At 36.2% G+C, this 17,361-nt stretch overlaps 2 protein-coding genes across 6 annotated transcripts; one reads left to right on the top strand and one right to left on the bottom strand.

The window, feature by feature from the left end:
- Positions 1 to 2,398: 2,398 nt before the first annotated feature.
- On the bottom strand, positions 2,399 to 8,638 carry LOC135584925 (pectin acetylesterase 8-like). 4 transcript variants are annotated; one of them, XM_065149752.1, is made up of 15 exons: positions 8,423 to 8,638; positions 8,240 to 8,325; positions 7,676 to 7,731; positions 6,709 to 6,827; positions 6,492 to 6,574; positions 6,105 to 6,234; positions 4,698 to 4,777; positions 4,480 to 4,566; positions 4,289 to 4,413; positions 4,061 to 4,121; positions 3,829 to 3,879; positions 3,678 to 3,755; positions 3,237 to 3,342; positions 2,915 to 3,060; positions 2,399 to 2,735 (listed from the first exon to the last, which is right to left on the bottom strand). In XM_065149752.1, the coding sequence occupies exons 4-15, from the start codon at positions 6,824 to 6,826 to the stop codon at positions 2,613 to 2,615; spliced, it is 1,188 nt and encodes a 395-aa protein (XP_065005824.1). In that variant the 5' UTR covers position 6,827; positions 7,676 to 7,731; positions 8,240 to 8,325; positions 8,423 to 8,638; the 3' UTR covers positions 2,399 to 2,612. The 4 variants fall into 4 exon arrangements, with proteins under 4 accessions (XP_065005824.1, XP_065005823.1, XP_065005822.1 ...); XM_065149751.1 differs by lacking the exon at positions 7,676 to 7,731 and having other exon boundaries at positions 8,419 to 8,638; XM_065149750.1 differs by lacking the exon at positions 7,676 to 7,731.
- Positions 8,639 to 9,782: 1,144 nt separating this feature from the next.
- On the top strand, positions 9,783 to 17,145 carry LOC103983054 (pyruvate kinase isozyme G, chloroplastic). 2 transcript variants are annotated; one of them, XM_009400196.3, is made up of 12 exons: positions 9,783 to 10,048; positions 10,520 to 10,798; positions 12,079 to 12,244; positions 12,829 to 12,963; positions 13,076 to 13,186; positions 13,282 to 13,370; positions 14,519 to 14,581; positions 15,286 to 15,461; positions 15,778 to 15,877; positions 16,055 to 16,230; positions 16,596 to 16,704; positions 16,802 to 17,145. In XM_009400196.3, exons 1-12 carry the CDS (start codon positions 9,863 to 9,865, stop codon positions 16,913 to 16,915), a joined length of 1,704 nt encoding a protein of 567 aa, XP_009398471.2. In that variant the 5' UTR covers positions 9,783 to 9,862; the 3' UTR covers positions 16,916 to 17,145. The 2 variants fall into 2 exon arrangements, with proteins under 2 accessions (XP_009398471.2, XP_065001882.1); XM_065145810.1 differs by lacking the exon at positions 9,783 to 10,048 and adding an exon at positions 10,098 to 10,233.
- Positions 17,146 to 17,361: the final 216 nt, after the last annotated feature.

The raw sequence follows: 17,361 nt of genomic DNA, 5'->3' as shown, positions 1-17,361 counted from the left end.
TCAATGATTTGAGTGAGTTGAGTGAAAATTACTTTCTTATCCATTCCCATAATTTAGAGCTCTTCTATAGGGTAAGCACCAAAAATGGAACTTACTTATGCCCATAACAACTTTATGGTGTAACCTACGTGAATCCCTGTGCTTACTGGTAAAGAACAAAGAAATAACATTAAGAATATAAAATAATATGGTAAAATTATGATAAAAAAAGGGATAAAATTGATTGTTTAGTTCGATGATTAGAGGGTGACTGGAGTAGAAATCTCTTTCTCATCCATTGCCATAATTTAGAGCTCTTGTATAGTATAAGAACCAAAAGTGAAACTCATGCTTATCTTTATGGTATATAACCTATATGAATCCTTTCGTTTACTGGTAAATAAAGTTGAAAGAAATTACATTAAAAACATGAAAGGACCATAATATTATGAGACACATATCATAAATATTTATGACTTTAAAATTATTTTTTATCCTCAAATGATGTTTTTGGATGCAATGCCTCCACAAAGTCCACACACAACATAATCATATCAAACCCTAATGGAATGCTTCCCTGTCATCTTGAGATGGTGAATAATAAAAAAAGACAAAGCCCTCGAACAATCCAAATTTGTTCTTAGAGTCTTGAGTTCAGTTCTGTGTGGAGGAAGCAGAAATCGGGTGGCTCTCATGCGGCCGACATCGCCTGTGGACCATGGCTTGACTTTCTTGTGTCCATGGGTCCCACCTTCTGATTCCCTAACCATTGACTTCTCCAAAACAAAAGCTCTTGGAAAGTCAACCGTCAACGTGACTGCATCATTTGCGATTGGGCGTTACCAAGTAAAGTATGCAAGCGATGGGAATATTTGCGATTCGCCGTACCGAGACAAGCATAGAGGTGATGGGAATACTTGCGGTTCGCCGAACCGAGACAGGTGATCATCATTGACTTGACCTTGACTCGGTCCCGACCGAGGAACGCCGTTGATTCTGCCCCCCTGGATGTCGGTCAACGTGATCGCATTGCATCCGATTCGCCGTACCGAGACAACCTTCCCGCTGTGACCGACGATCGATCCGCGGAGAACAATTCAAAATCGAGACGACCAAAAACAGAGTTGCTATTCAAATATCAACGGGGGAGAAGACTTCGATTACAACCGTCGACTCCGTTGACTTTGTAGCCTCCATAATTCTGCATCCAGGCTCCGAGAGTTACTCGGATGGTTTGCCGGTAAGGATTTGGTCTTATGACAGCATTAGGCGAAAGATACGGTTCGTTGACATTGTCATGTTAGAACGATTGAGTACGTTATGTATGTACCACGACAAATTCATGGAAGTCAACGACTCCTGGTTTTTGATAGAGGCTTTTACGACGATCACAGATGCCGTGGTTTGGAAGTCAGTGACTCGTGATCGATTGATTCGAGAAGCTAACGATCGTCGCAAAGGTAGCGTTTAGCACCGGCATTGGGACCACTAACTACTACGGCTCGAAGAGTTATCACAATATTAGGTGGTGCAATATTGGCATTACTTGGTCAAACTCAAGTCAGAGAGATTCGAGGGAGGATCGATGAATTGTCAAAGTCTTTATCAATCAATCGTGATGAACTGATAAATCTTTATCAGTCAAATTAATTAACACTTTTAAATTAAAAATATATATGCCTTTGAGGTCTAAGGTTTCAAACACCCAACTCAAGTTAATTAATATATATGGTTATGTTTCTTTTAATATATCTCTTCTTTTGGAAATAAACTTCAATAAACATTAAATTTTTTAATCGGATTTTGATGTGTTTGCAAAATGAAATTGCTTTTTAAACTATTTTACCATTAAAAAGGTTTATTTTGAACGATATATATCTTTTACATGCAATAAAAAAAAATTGATAATTCTTTTACATACAAAAACTTTTACGCGGAAAGGACATATCCTTAAAGATATTTGCAAGGAAAAAGATGATCAAACTTAGGTAATGACATTTTTACCTTCACAAAGTTTTTTTTTTTATATTGGATATTTAAAAGTTCTTGAGTAAAAAAATTAATAAGTATGTTTAGTCTGATCGAGAAATAATGAAATCAAAAACTCATGAATGCCAAAGGGTAAAATGATGACTTAATCAGAATTCACATACCTAAAATTTTTTAGTCAAATGAATTATTCACATCAATTATATTGAACTCCTAAATATCGACATTGATCAAAAAAATCATTTAAAAATTTAAAATTATTCAGATTCAACCTTTTTCAATGGGTAACCCCTCTTTTGGTACCAAAATTTCCATTGCATAGTTGTGGAATAAGAACCGGAAAGATTACTGCCTAGTTTTCTCCAACTCTAGCAGTAAAAGCTGCTGAGGAAGCTAACAAAAGCACAGCTTTCAATTTTGAGAAAATAAATATCTGCTAAGCCTGTATTGTTTCCTTTGTTAAATCTGTAAAATATCAAGAGAAATTGAACTCTTGTACATATATATTGTGAATAACTGTCCTGTAATGCAAGACACTAATCTTATTCTGGAAGACACTATTTATTTCCTGCTCATGCGAGCTTGGATTGATGCAACAAAAATAACGTGACAATTAGAAGAATGAATGGAGGAGGAATTAATTGCTATGCTTCTGAGTTGTCCTGTAAAGAAATGTTGTGGCAAGTTGAGTCACAAGGATATGGGCAGTCAATCTTCTGGAAGGCGCTTCGATTGTAAAACCAGTCTCCGACTGCCTCTGCAATTGGCTGCACAATTGCAGAATTCGTCAGAAAGAGTAGAGTAATATTTCATTTTCAACAACAGGAACTAAAGACATGGCAAAGTTAAAAGAACAGCATAAATAGCTAAAAGTAATGATGAGTCGTGACGCTATAAAATTTATGGTGATCATGGGTCGCTTAATTGGAAAGTTTATGGGACTTACTATCTTGTCAAGCATAGGAGAATTGGGAAGGAACCATGTCTCCTGCATTTCTGATTGGCAGTGGGCATAACATGAATTGATGAACAGACCTCTAGAGGATGGGGTCCCTAATCCATTCACTGCATTCAGAAACTCCAGCCTGAACTCTGTTATGCAAAAGTATTTCTGTCATTAATGCTGTTCAACCGAGCAGGTGATTGTATCTCCTTAGTCTAACACTTAAAAGGGTTTCAGTTCATTAAGTAATGCTAATTGGTTGCAACCGGTATGATATGCATAGAGACAATGATCCAACAGGAAGCCTAGAAATTAGAGTACTAACCTTGCATTATTTGAAGTTGAGCTGAAGAGCACAGCTTTATATCAAGCTTGCAGTTATGCCAACTACCATGACGATCAGCAACCGTCGGTACCAAAATATTCTTTATCTGAAATGGGAACGCTTCATAGTCAAGTGAATTCTTACTTAAATGAAACAACACAGAAAAAAGAGAAATGTCAGGCCCATTCCTAATGTCTAAATATTCAATCATTCTTCTAAGTATTATTAGCACTGAAGTATATAAATTACAAAAGAAGGAAGGTCCAACGAAAGGGATTTTGGTGAAAACATTCATGCAAAACATATCATCATAAATTTATAGACGTCCAAGATCACATAAAATTTCTTTCTATTGAGATTCAAATTACAAATGATATAGGTTCATGTTCACCTGCAAAATAGATATCTAAGAAAAGTTGGTGTGATATATGTTTTTCATACCTGCCATGAGTCATAAGCTGCATTTAAAATGAACAGTGGTGACTCTATCTCCTGAGCCATGTATTGTGGGAAAAAACACTGTATTTATATTTGAAGGCATTAGTGAAATATAGCAAGTGCTCCAATGCATAATGATTTTAACGATACTTGCCATCCCAGGTTCAATCATCGAAGTGCATAAAGGCAAGTTCTTTGCTGATCCCTGAAAAGAATGCAGAAACTTGTATCAATGAAGAGTGGTTACAAAACTAATCGTAGACTGAAGTTCATTGATACTAATAACTATAGATTGCATCCTGAAAGACATGTAGAATAACAATCAAGGTCATGCACTGATAATGGTATAGGAACTCATCGCAAGTAATTTGCAATAAGAAGAATACATGTGTTGTCACCACATCATTGTAGAAGGCCTTGATGTGTTCAGCTCCAGAAATATCTTTCCTGCCAATAGCACAACCAACAAAAATTATCCTGGATATAGCCAATGATAACTGAAAACTTAAATGTCCTCAGAATCTTGAACGAAAAGGGTAACGTGATAACATCCTACCTTCATCACTTACCGTCGGCAAAAAAAGAAAAAAAAAAGACAAGAGTGCACAGCTTACACATTTATGAAATAACCAGCATCTGAAAGGCATTTAACCTTGGCACTTGCTGGAAGAAGGTTGCGAAAGCTGTCGCAATGGAGTATGGAAGCCAATCCTCCAGCTGAACAGCCAGAAAGAAGAGCCTGCAGCCACTATGTTATGAATGTAACTGATCGATAGGAACAATAAATTAGCATCTAGAAGCATACATTTTCTGCCTTGCTCATTCCCCTTGCAAGTAGTTCTTCCATCACGGCAAGCCACACTCTGGCTCCTCTGTAATGAAGATTGGTAGCCTAACCAACATTAAAAATTACAATTATTTTGTGATGGCCCAAGTTTTACGATCTTGTTTCGGTACAAGACCCAAAAGTCATATTCAGAAGTAAATTATTGCAGCAGCAGAGGCAAGGTCAGTCAGACTCACAGGATCAACTCTTTCTACATCTCCCGTGAATGATGAACCATCGCAGTAACGAACCTTGACCTTATTCCAGTTGTAGAAGTCTGGATATCATCGGTCCAATCAGAAAATGTTGCAAAAGTATTTAGATTATAAATTGTTCGATATTGCGAGTGTTGGATAAAAAAGCATGCATGATATATACAACAGACTTTAAGGTGAAAATTATTCATTAGCAGAACGAAGTTATGTAATCATATAGTCTTGCAGACATTGTACCTCTTCTATTTGCAAAAGAATGACCCGAGGTTTTCAGTGACAATAATCCTGTTCCAACTCATATTCAGTTATTACAAAGTTCAGTGAAGGTTCTAGTGTAACCAACATAGCCAATCAGCAGCTTGATTGGTGATTACTGATCGTACTTGGGTTGGTAAGTCCTTATGGGCCTTCTTTTAATTTTGACATGGAATGACATTGGAGCATAAAGTAATTCCGTTTAAATTGATCGAACAAATTTTATTATCTTTTTATTCTAAGAGAACAGATAACTAGTTACTCATCACGAGTGAAAAGTTAGTTGTCTTTGTGCAGATTCTGACAACGAACTTAACATTTAAGCATGACCCTTTCTAGGATTGCACATTTATAATAGATTGTGGCATCTATTTAGAAACAAGAAACTGACTTGAATATTGAATATGCTGGAAAAACCAGCCAGTCTACCAGTGAATATTCTTGATTCAACTTACATGTTAAAGTAAAGAAAAGTTGGCAAGGGATTACATGAATCAGTAAAACCAAGGTCTGCCATACCGAATCGTACCGCCCGGTACAGGCGGTACGTACCGGTCCGACAGGCTAGCGGTACGTGGACCGTTCGGTACTGGTCCGCACTGTAGCAGCACTGTATCACTGCTACAGTGCGCGGTGCACCTGAGTGTACTACTCGGTACACCATACCGTACCGGTACCGAGCCCGAATCGAAACACCGGTATAATACGGTACGACAGACCTTGAGTAAAACTAAGATTTATTGTGCTTTATACAATAAGGTGAAGGTAGACCCAAACTCATGGCCAAGCAAAATTATTTCAAGTTCACAGAAACTGTATTTTCAAATTTACTTGAAAATTGGTCAGCACCGATGCTTTTGCTCAGGAAAAACAAAAATCTTGCAAATCTTGAACAACAAAATAGCTTCGTCGTTACTTATTTGGTGAGAGAATTAAATAATAAAGAAAAAGCATTCTTTTCTGAGTAATAAAGGGGATCATCCCCTCCTAGAGAATTAACTAGGACTTGGGTGCCACCTCTACAAGTACCTGAACCCAGAACCTCTTCAAGATGAAAAGAGCAGCCACCTGACCAAGGCACAGTTCATGGAGGAAAGACAATTAAAATTTTCGTACAAAAGCTTTGTGCTATACCTGGATTAAATGATTGGGTATTGCTTAAGATCCCTGAAAAGGCAAGCTGTTTTGCCATTTGTCCGGAAGAACCTAAACGGGTGTTCTTTCGAGCTAGACAAGTTGTTATGTTGTTGCACCACCCTCCTCCCTGAAAATAAAATGAAAACCCTAGGCAGGTTCAGGCACAAAGAACATTACTGATAAGCAAGCATAAATTTGCATATAAGTGGACAAAAAGGAAGTAATATGTCCTATGAACTTGTATAAATTATTGGCGAAGAGTCAATTGTTGCTTTAAATTAAGAGCGCAAAGGAAATAATGCTAACCATATGAATCTCCATAACCTAGTAGTATTACAAATATTAGCCAAACTTTGCCGGCAATGGCAATGGGATATAGTATACCTCAAGATGGACCAACCAATTATTGACACCTGATCCAAAACCTGGGGATAGATGATAAGCTGGAGGGCTTCCATCCAAACATACTGCAAAATAATATCACATCCATAAACTTATTGCATCTAGGTGCGCAGTTTCAATAATTAAAAGGACAGATTGAGTCATCCGGAATATCCAGAAAATGAAGGTAGAAAACCAATTCTCGGTAACAAAATCGCACCTGCACCTTTGGGTATAGCACTTTCAACATATGTAATATCTACGAAGTTTGCTTCTGCTTTCAGGAGTATCAATAAAATAAGAGCATAAGCCCATGTGTAAAAGTTAGCATATAACATCCTGCAAAAAGGAAAGGACACAAAAACACAAAGTAACTAGTCTCTCATGATTACTTCAACAAGGATTCTGAAAAATATAAAACATTTGATTCAACGGCACATATTTAAATCAAAAAGGAAAAAGATATATGTATCAAACAATTTGAAAGAAAAATATGGTAGAACTGAAATCTAGCAGCAGATCCTTGATTTACAATAAAATCTACTAATTCTGAACTGAAAGTGATAAAGTTACACTGTAGTAATATATAATAATTTCATTAGATATCATATAACAGTTACATGTTTAGAAAAGACAGTAGCATCAAACAATGAACTTTTGATTTGTTATTGAAGAATTCAGTCCTATGAAATATATAGTCAAATAGTAGACTTTTGACTATGTCTCTGCTGAATAAACCAAAAAATTTCCCAAGTCTAAATAAAAAAGTAATTGAAATTGACATCAAACAACCAGAAAACTGTGTGCCGTTTTCCTCTTGAACCCAACATATCAGGAAAAGGCAAACTACTATCTGAATCTAAGAACTTCATGGTCACTAATTCAGCTACTTAACCATTAATTAGAAAAAGTTTCTTTTACATGCTAGAAAATGAGAATGAAATATTTTACTCTGGTGCTTGAAACTGAAAGAGAAATTCTTAGATTGCCACTGACAATCAAGCTTAAGAGCAAAAAAGGAGTAGAGAGTAAATGAGAAATCTTCAAAAACCGAGCTGCTAAATCAGATTTTAGAATATAATCTTTTCTACCCAAGGAAGGACAAGTTACAATCCAGCGGGATCAAACCCATGGCAGAGTCTAAAAGCAGAACTTCTTGGCCAACAATGCAGCCGGGATCAGACTACCTTTGTTGCAATAGTTTATCAGAAGAAGGGATGTTCCTTTTCTCCTTCTCTCTTGGCTACATAATGGCAACATGTGAAGAAGTACATCAGCCACATTACATCGAACAAATGGAGTCCGCCGAGCTTAAAAATTATGTGAAACAATTTCTTGACCAGCTTATTTTACCAAAAAATAAAGGAAAATAACCAAATTTCACCAAAATTATGTCTCTCTTTTGGGAAAAAAAAAAGAGAAAATAACACCTTGATTCTTCCTTTGCTAAAAATTTACTCCAAAAAACCTGCCTTTTTTAGTTGAAATCATGACGACCGGCTGCCCCGTCTATCTGACACATCTAGGAGTACCAAAGACGCGAGACCGTCGAATTCCCCGATGAAAAATAAAAAAATGAAACAAATAGTTTACAGCGATGTATTCAAAGTAATGAGACAATTGGTTGCCGAAGGAAGAGAAACAGCGCGAGTAATCTGAATCTGGTACGATCGATTCGAATAAATTCGAAATGATTTAGACGACCTGCAGCAGCTAATTCCGTGTCGACCAGAGACAAAGTGAGATCTCACCTGGAAAAAACAGGCAGATATTTCCTCGGCCGGTTCTGATCACAGTCTTTCGCCACCCAAAAATCTGAGACGCTGCCTCCCCAATTCTTTATATCAACAAAAATGGTTGTATGCAGTCAACAACGAATCTCCTTAATCCCCAATTTAAGGAAAAGAAAACAAAAAGGAAAGTGCTTAACTCACAACTTTTCAGTACTAAAGGCAAGCAGATACTGTAATCGAACACGAACAATGACGATGACAAAAGGCTGCCTTTAATTCGGGAAGGGCGCAGAAACAGCGGACGCTAATAAACAAATCACTGAGGAAATAATGAAGGAATAACGAAACCGCCGACGGCAAAGTTATCGTTCTACCCCTCTCACTTTTGGACATTCTTTTCCGCTGCCAACCCAACATTCATTTTTAGATACTTCGTGACGTGCCGAATCTATCCACAAATACCTTCCAAAATTATCTTGTAAATTCTAAAAAACAAAAAAAGAGGAAAAATATTGTTGTCCCGGGCCAGTGTAAATGAAACACGTGTCTTTGGTTCGATGGGTCAATTAATTTGATTGCATATCTACGACACAAAATATATAATAAATAATTTTTACTTATAGATATAATTTGGTGTACAGTTACTGTATTTATTGTCATTATCACTGTCACAATCATCGTCAACAATACTAACTATATATATATATATATATATATAATTTTTAAAATAAATATATTTAATTTAAAAATATCCCTCAAAATTTTTTATTAAAATTTTCAACTGGTATTTTTATTTTAATTATTTATAATATTTATAATATCATTTATAGTATTTTATTGATGTATTGAAAACACTACAAATAACATTATATTATGTTCTTGGGTTGTTATTGCTTATAGATAATTAAAATATTATATTTTTAGGTTTAAAGTTAGTTTGGTTGAGGTTAATAATCTATTTAGATCATTTATAATGTTTTCAAGTAGATAATCAAAATCCTTATAAAATAATATAACAGATCAAAACACTATAACTTACACAAAAAATTTAAGAGATAATTAGGATATTTTTAAATTAAAGATATGTTTTGCCATATTCCTCAAAATATCTCTGACAAGCCACAACGTAAATTCAACCTTTCTGGTGAATTGGTTCACAGGCTGAATTGATCCGAAAATAATACTCTATAAAAACCAGAATTACAATCGTGAAATATTTTAGGATTATAACAAATAAAGGATAGCAATTTGAAAAAAATGAAAAAAAATTGTGTCCTATATATTGCACGTCCGATAAAAAGAAGACAAGAAAGAGCCGTCGGAAGAACACAAAAAGAAACATGAAGAGCCACTTAGAAAACACTGGTCAGTGGGGTCCAATGCGAGTAGGACTTGACAAGATATTTAAACACGTTTGGTCATCTCGACCGTCCATTTGTACTGTTCTCATTTTTTCCGTTGTCGTTCGTTATTTTGTCGCCGTTCATATTTGTTTACCGCTCTGAACCAACGAAGTAGGGCGCCTCGGCGGTGACATGCTATAAGTATCTTTGAGTTGCAACCCCACGAAAGAGGTGCCGTCGCGTCGTTTTTCGAAAGGGCAGAAGCGACTCCTCTCCCGTCATCTCCCTTTGGACTATAATGGCAACGATGACGGAGATCGGCGGCCTGGCCTCATCGCGGTGCGTCGGCCGGACGTTCCATAAAAATGGAAGGGGACGGCGAGGGGCCAGGCTGAACGCTACCGTCGGGCTCTCCGTGAGATCGATGAGGGCAGCGGAGAGGCGGGACGACCTTACCGAGGAGATCGGCGCTCCTGTCTGCTCGGTGAGTTCTTGACTCCCTATTGTTGATTTCGGTCTGCTTTGGAAGTGTTTGGTTGATTGTGAATGGCATTTGTGGTTTTCATTCGGGAATCGGAGACGCAACAAGCTAGGGTTTGGAAGGTTAGGATGGGGCCTTCGCAGCTATGCCACTCACCGATCCGTGAAGAGGGAGGACTGAGTGGAACAGTTGGATCCTCTAATTTGAAGCTCCATGCTCCAGCTCGATCACTTTTCAGCTGGTTCAAGCTTGCTAGATGTTCTTTTTGTTTGCACAAGTTGTCTTTTTGAATAGCTTATGCATTCGTCTTATAAGGATTCTTTGTATTGACTGCCCTTTGATGGTTACGGACGTAAATAGGTGGTTGTGACCTGTTAACTGATGGTTTGTGCAAGAAGCATTTTAGAGACATCTAGTTTAAATTAATAGCCTCTATCCTTATTTCTGACGAAATTGGGTCTACAATTTCTTCAGGACAAGCTAAATGCATTGCACGAGTTCCAGTTGAGTGTTCCAATTGGGGAAACAAGGCTACCACCTGATTTTCACAGGAAGACAAAGATAGTATGTACAGTTGGTCCTTCGACGAACACACGTGAAATGATCTGGAAATTAGCAGAGGAGGGAATGAATGTTGCACGGCTTAATATGTCTCATGGTGATCATGAGTCGCACCAGAAGATCATTGATTTGGTTAAGGAATACAATTACCAACACAAAGACAATGTTATTGCTGTAATGCTGGACACCAAGGTACAATGTATAATCACAAACATCTCTTTGAGTATTTGATGTCTTGTTTTAGTAAATGTTTCATTGATATGTTTCTCAAACATACTTTATGTGCGTCATTCCAAATTGTATCAACCATTCATTCTTTTGCTTTCTTGTTTTGTAATATGATCACATTAACAAATATAATCGAGACTATGTTTAAAATACTATGTGTCACGGTGATGATTATAAAATGAAACACTGTTGTTTTGTAAAAGAATTGTATCAACCATTCTCTTCCAAGAATCTCTTCATCAATGCATGCCCCGCAGTGATGATTATAAATGAAACAATGTTGCTTTGTGCCTTTGCCATTATCATTTTAAGCAATAGGCTGTCATTAGTATCCACCATTAGGTTAATGCAGTAGGCTGCATCTGGTTTTCAGAAAAGATGAGCTCATGTTCCATTAATCCTTCACCAACCTTATTGAAATTGGTATCATCAATTCAAAAACTGGGCTACGTAACAACACTCCAATATTATTCATCACTGTCTACCCTGGTACCCTGTTTGTACCATGCATCGTAAATTCAATATTATTGTAGTAACAAGCTTGTGGAAGATGATTTTTTAATTATAATAGAAATTTTGATGTTCATCCTGATAGGGCTAAACAAGTTGTTGCATACGAGGGTCACACTGTATAGACTCCGTGGCTTCTTGAATGATTTTATCTGATGGTGGCTTTACATCATCATCAAGATATTTATTAGCAATCTCATTTAAACTAGATTGTTGTATCCCAGGATCATGCTTTTGAATGGGGGGATACCATTGACATTTTGTGACAAACTTTCTGTTTTTTTTTTTTTTTGGTGTAACTATCATCAATCCTATTTGGGAATTCAATCATGTAGGATTCAGATTGGCATAATGACTCCTGTCTGAATAGCTCTAAACACCCACAATGCCCTCCACTTGGGAATGGGCAGGGGTTGACTGCCTCATACTAGCATATATATACATAGCTCATAGGCAACATTGCCATTTGGTTGCTTCACATGGGCACTTCCACATAGATTATGACCATCACTTCTATTGGATTGCCTCAGCAAAAGGTTGGCTGATCTAAGATGGTGTGGAACCACTGTCATGGGCACTACCTTTTTGCTAATATTTGGATAACCAAATTGATGTCTGTGTTTTAAGCCCACATCATGCATGTGACATACTTCAACAATGCATGAACAAAAGTTGCAAGTTTGGGATCCTCAACTTCATTCCCCAACCCTCATGACCATATTTTTCTCGTGCAGGGTCCTGAGGTAAGAAGTGGAGATTTGCCACAACCTATCTTGCTCAAGGAAGGTCAGGAATTCAACTTTACTATCAAAAGAGGAGTTAGCTCTGAAGACACTGTGAGTGTGAATTATGATGACTTTGTTAATGATGTGGAAGTTGGAGATGTTCTCTTGGTTGATGGTGAGAGCAGATTTTTATCAACACTAATTTTCTTCCGTCTCTTATGCTAAATTCATTAGTAATCTGGAACTTGTCTAAATTGTTCGCATAATGATGAATAAGCCGATTGATTCTATTTATCAAACTTGTCTAACCTGATAAGAATAAACTTAGTGGTAATTTTGTTATGTGGCTAGTGTGAGAAGTAACATGCTGCTATTGAAAGAATGAGAATCTGTCTGTAAAAAAATTGGCGAATTAATTGTTGTCAAGTCATGTTTAGGAGGAAAACCAAGAAAATGATATCAGAGTGATCACTAACATTATCTTTTCTTTTGTGCAATCAACAAAACATTGTGCGTGCAAGGAATGATGTACGGTTAGATCTTTATTTTCTTTACTTTTTAGCTGTGATCCTGATAACTTTCGGATAAAAAATGCAGCACCAGAAGGATTGGTCATAGTCTCATACATCTTCAGGGGTAGCTTCTTTTATCATTGTTCATGATCACACTTCATGCTATACCTGTCTAACATAAATATGAATGTACACAAGCTTCTGATGCAATGTTGCTAACTTTACATGATTCTTGACATTCTGGTAGGAGGGATGATGTCACTAGCTGTAAGGGCCAAGACTCCTGATACAGTCAAGTGCACAGCAATTGATGGTGGAGAACTAAAATCAAGGCGACACTTAAATGTGCGCGGCAAAAGTGCTACTCTTCCATCCATTACAGGTTTTCAATTTTCTTCTTTTTTAAAATATTTAGAAATTTCTTCTTGTTGAATTTCTTTTTACTGGTTATGGTGTCTGATAAATATTTCCTAACAGTACTGGTGTTCATGCAGAAAAGGATTGGGAAGATATTAAGTTTGGTGTGGACAACGAAGTTGATTTCTTTGCAGTTTCATTCGTTAAAGATGCAAAAGTGATACATGAATTAAAAGAATTTCTCAGAAGTAAACCTCGAACACTGCTATACTTATATTGTGTCTGTTCACTAATTCATGGCAATCTTATTTTGTTTCATTTCTTCAACTCTGCTGTCAATAAGGTTGCCATGCAGATATACACATTATCCCTAAAATAGAAAGTGCTGATTCAATTCCAAACCTTCAGGCCATAATTTCTGCTTCAGATGGGGTAAGGCATTGTTTGCTAGGTTCTAAGCTTCACTTATTCAATGCTAAAATTATCACTTCTAATTTCTTAAACTTTTGCTATTGAGGCCAAGTTGTAGGATGTAATAAAATGTTGGAAGACTATGTATTTGTCATTAACTTTTTAAGAACCAAATAAGGTGGTACTTCTGTCTTCTTTGTGTTTTTGGAAATTTATGGTGCTCATTCCTTTTCTTTACTGAATGAGGCAAGGTCAGTCTTCCGTGCAAAATACAAAAAACAAGCTCAGTCTCTAAAAGTTTCATTGTAATTTCAAATACTCACACAAATACAAATGTTAGGAGAGAATTATCTCTAGTGGCCTGAATGCAATTTGCATCCCTAAATTTATGGCCTAACTTGGAGTTGGATTATGACCAAAAGTATTAAAATACTGATCAGAACCCAATTTCTGAACCTGAAATCCTGACATGAACATGACTATATCCTCATTGCAGCAAGGACTAAACATATGGTCAGATTGCCTATTATCCTAGCCAGAGTCGATCTCAGCTCAGTATTGGTTTTCTAATCAGAACACAACATGGATTACAAATTAGTTTCTTAAGCTTAAGGAAGTTTGTGTTTGGTCTGTCTTACCTGACAGCCTGGACTATTTGATTGTCCTCATCTCTAATATAAATTTAGAATTGTGACCTGATTGTAGAACATTACAGACTATCATGATTTTTCTGATGATGAATCAATATCAGAAAAAGCTTGAGTTTGACGAGATCTTGAATATCACATATATTGATATCATCTAAGGTGTTCATCACTAAATGTCAATGATGTTCTTGATTATTTATTTTATGGTACTTCATTTGCCAAAAGCAACCAGATGTTCCACAAAAAGCCACATTATGAGCTGCTTCTAGGTTAAGAAATTATCTTTTTAGTTAAACAAATGCCAATTCGTACAAGTTGGTACTTACACATCTGTCTCTTGCTTTGCATGTTTATATTTATGTGCTATCAAGTATCAACCATTTGCATGAATGTATATTCATGTGCTTCTGCATCTATTTCAAAATCTGTTGCTCAATCATCTGTGTAAAAACTTTTTAATGCAATCTGTGGGTCAGCATTCTGTGCTTGAATGTGCTGCTCAATGACTTGATGAATATGTAGGCAATGGTGGCACGCGGAGACCTTGGTGCTGAACTTCCAATTGAGGATGTTCCTCTATTGCAGGTTTGCATTAACTGCTTACATATACAATGTTGTATTTTTACAACATTGTTTTGTTTTGTTTTGTTTGTTCCTTACATTTTCCTATAAAATCGACCTATTTGGAAATGGACTCCTTTGCAGATTATAAGAATGTTTCTTTAGAAATTGGTTTGATTCAACCATCTCTTTCTTAACTCACCAACATGCAACATGAACCATTATTGTATTCGTCAATGATATATTTAGAACATCAAGAAATTAGATAGGATACCAAGAAATCACATAACATCTCTATTATCTAGTTAAATTTATTTATTAAATGCATAAATAATTTTAAATGTATAATCATTTTGGACCCTTAAGACTGTGTCCTCATAACATATTTCAAATTTGGATTGTTTTAACCATATTAAAAAATGTAAGGGCTTGTACAAACACAGATTTATATTTGCACCTGAGTCTCTGCCAAGTCTGAGCAACTTGCTCTACAAGAAATTTTGCCATGTAATTGTCCAAATACAAGATTGCTGATAACGCTAGAATCTAATGGGAAATTTCATGTTCGAACTGGCAAATGATACAAGGCCAGTCTGGTTCAAGGTTTTCTTTTTTCTTTTTTTTTTTCAGTTCATTAGTGTTATAATCTAGAAATTTATGTTTTCTTTGTCCGAGTACTTCTGCTGTCTCATTGTTCTTTGAAAATTAGGTTTAATTTATCTTAACAGGAAGAGATAATCAGGACATGTAGAAGCATGCAGAAACCAGTCATTGTGGCAACAAACATGTTAGAAAGCATGATAAACCATCCCACTCCAACAAGAGCAGAAGTTTCTGACATAGCAATTGCAGTCAAAGAAGGTGCAGATGCTATCATGCTATCAGGAGAAACTGCTCATGGGAAGTAAGTATTCTTTGTATAATAGGTCTTATTGTTTGTGATTTGTGATGGAATGTACAATATCACTAGGATAGACTGTTCTTTGTTGTGAGAGTACTTATGTAACAAATTGCAATAAAATGCTAGAGCAGCAGTTCATACATTTTTATAAATGTAAAAAAATAAAACCTTAAAATGAAGGATTTTGCCAAGGGTTTGTATAATGTGATTTTGTAATGTTTGGACATATATGATTCTCTAGCAGTTTATGGTTTGATGACGTAGTCCTGTAAATCTATTTATTTTAATTTTAATATATTTAGTTGATTTTTGGGCATAGGTACCCATTGAAAGCTGTTAAAGTAATGCACAATGTGGCAATAAGGACTGAATCAACAGTGCTAAGTGACATTCTCCACACAACTGCTGCAGCTATCCAGGTAAGCATGCCTAGGTAAAAGATGAATGGTAAAAATATAATTTTTAATTCTACTTTAAATTGGGAATTTGTCTTAAATTATCATGTTATAACTTTTCTATCAACCAACACTCAAGTTTCCAGAAGATCCACTTAATGCTCACTGGTTGTATTCATTTTTCTCTCCTGTTTTCTGCAGACTGGAGATTGTGGGGATGTTTCTCAAGGGCACATTAGTGCAATGTTTGCATTTCATGCAACCAACATGGCCAATACTCTTGGCACACCTATTATTGTTTTCACTCAAACTGGTTCAATGCCTATACTTTTAAGCCATTTTCGACCTTCTTCAACTATATTTGCATTTACGAATCAGTAAGTTCTCTTTAAGTTCAAATTGATAAATGTGTGTTTTCTTTTAGATTTTATTGATGTCCTCAGAATACCTGTGACGAACATGTATAAGAAATCATCTCAGTTAGGGTGCCTATATATGCACTTACGAATCAATAAGTGCTTTTAAAGTTAAAATTCACAAATGTCTTCTTTTAGATGCCATTGATGTCCTCATGATATCTGAAAGGAAAGAACATTCAACAAGTCATTTCTAAGTTAAGGGTGTAGAAAAATGGGATCTAGTAACATCCTTTCCACTGAGAAAGTAAAAAAGAACATCTTTTGATAAAAGATTTTAAGCATTTTCCCTTTTGTAGTAACTTTAGTAAAATTATTTTTGGCAGGGAAAGAGTTAAACAGAGGCTGGCGCTTTACCATGGGGTGTTGCCTATACATATGCAGTTCTATGAGAATGCAGATGAGACATTCTCTAGGGCCATAAAACATTTGATGGTACTGCAAATGTTGCTTCTGATTTTTCTTTTCTTGGTATTTTTCCTGCTTATATGTGTTGCTCATTCTATGTTATATGTTTTATACAATGGTACAGAATCTCAAGTATCTGAAGCAAGGAGAATCTGTAACTCTTGTTCGGAGTGGTACACGCCCGATCTGGAGATCAGAGTTTACTCATCATATTCAAGTCCGTAAAGTCCAAGACTGATTTGATATCCAAACAGACAATTCTTTTACTTCGTGGCTGTTTCAATTATCATGCTAAATATATTGATTAGATACGGATAGTTTATCAATACTTTAATGACTAATAGGTTCTGATACAGCAAGTATGAAATTTTTTTTGCTTGTTTTGGACAACAGTCTTTTTATGGAAGGCGAAAACCCAAATTTTCAGACTACAACCAAATAAAATTACTGCAACTATAATTACCACCACTAATACAAGACCCTGCTTTTATGGCTCTTGGGGAGATTGTGTTTAAGTGTTGTACACCAAGAGTTTCCTGTGCTACCAGCAGTGTCGTTTCTTTTAGCTTCAGGAACTCCAGGTCCTATCCTTCAGCTCTCTCATACTCGGATGAATAATGGTAGCTCATCGCCTTCCTCGCCTTCAAGAACTGTAAGAACGGTTTATTCCAATCAGAATTTGTT

This window comes from Musa acuminata, chromosome BXJ3-4 (genome assembly GCF_036884655.1).
Source record: "Musa acuminata AAA Group cultivar baxijiao chromosome BXJ3-4, Cavendish_Baxijiao_AAA, whole genome shotgun sequence".
Classification (NCBI taxonomy): Eukaryota; Viridiplantae; Streptophyta; class Magnoliopsida; order Zingiberales; family Musaceae; genus Musa; species Musa acuminata.
This window is presented reverse-complemented; position numbering and strand designations above follow the sequence as displayed.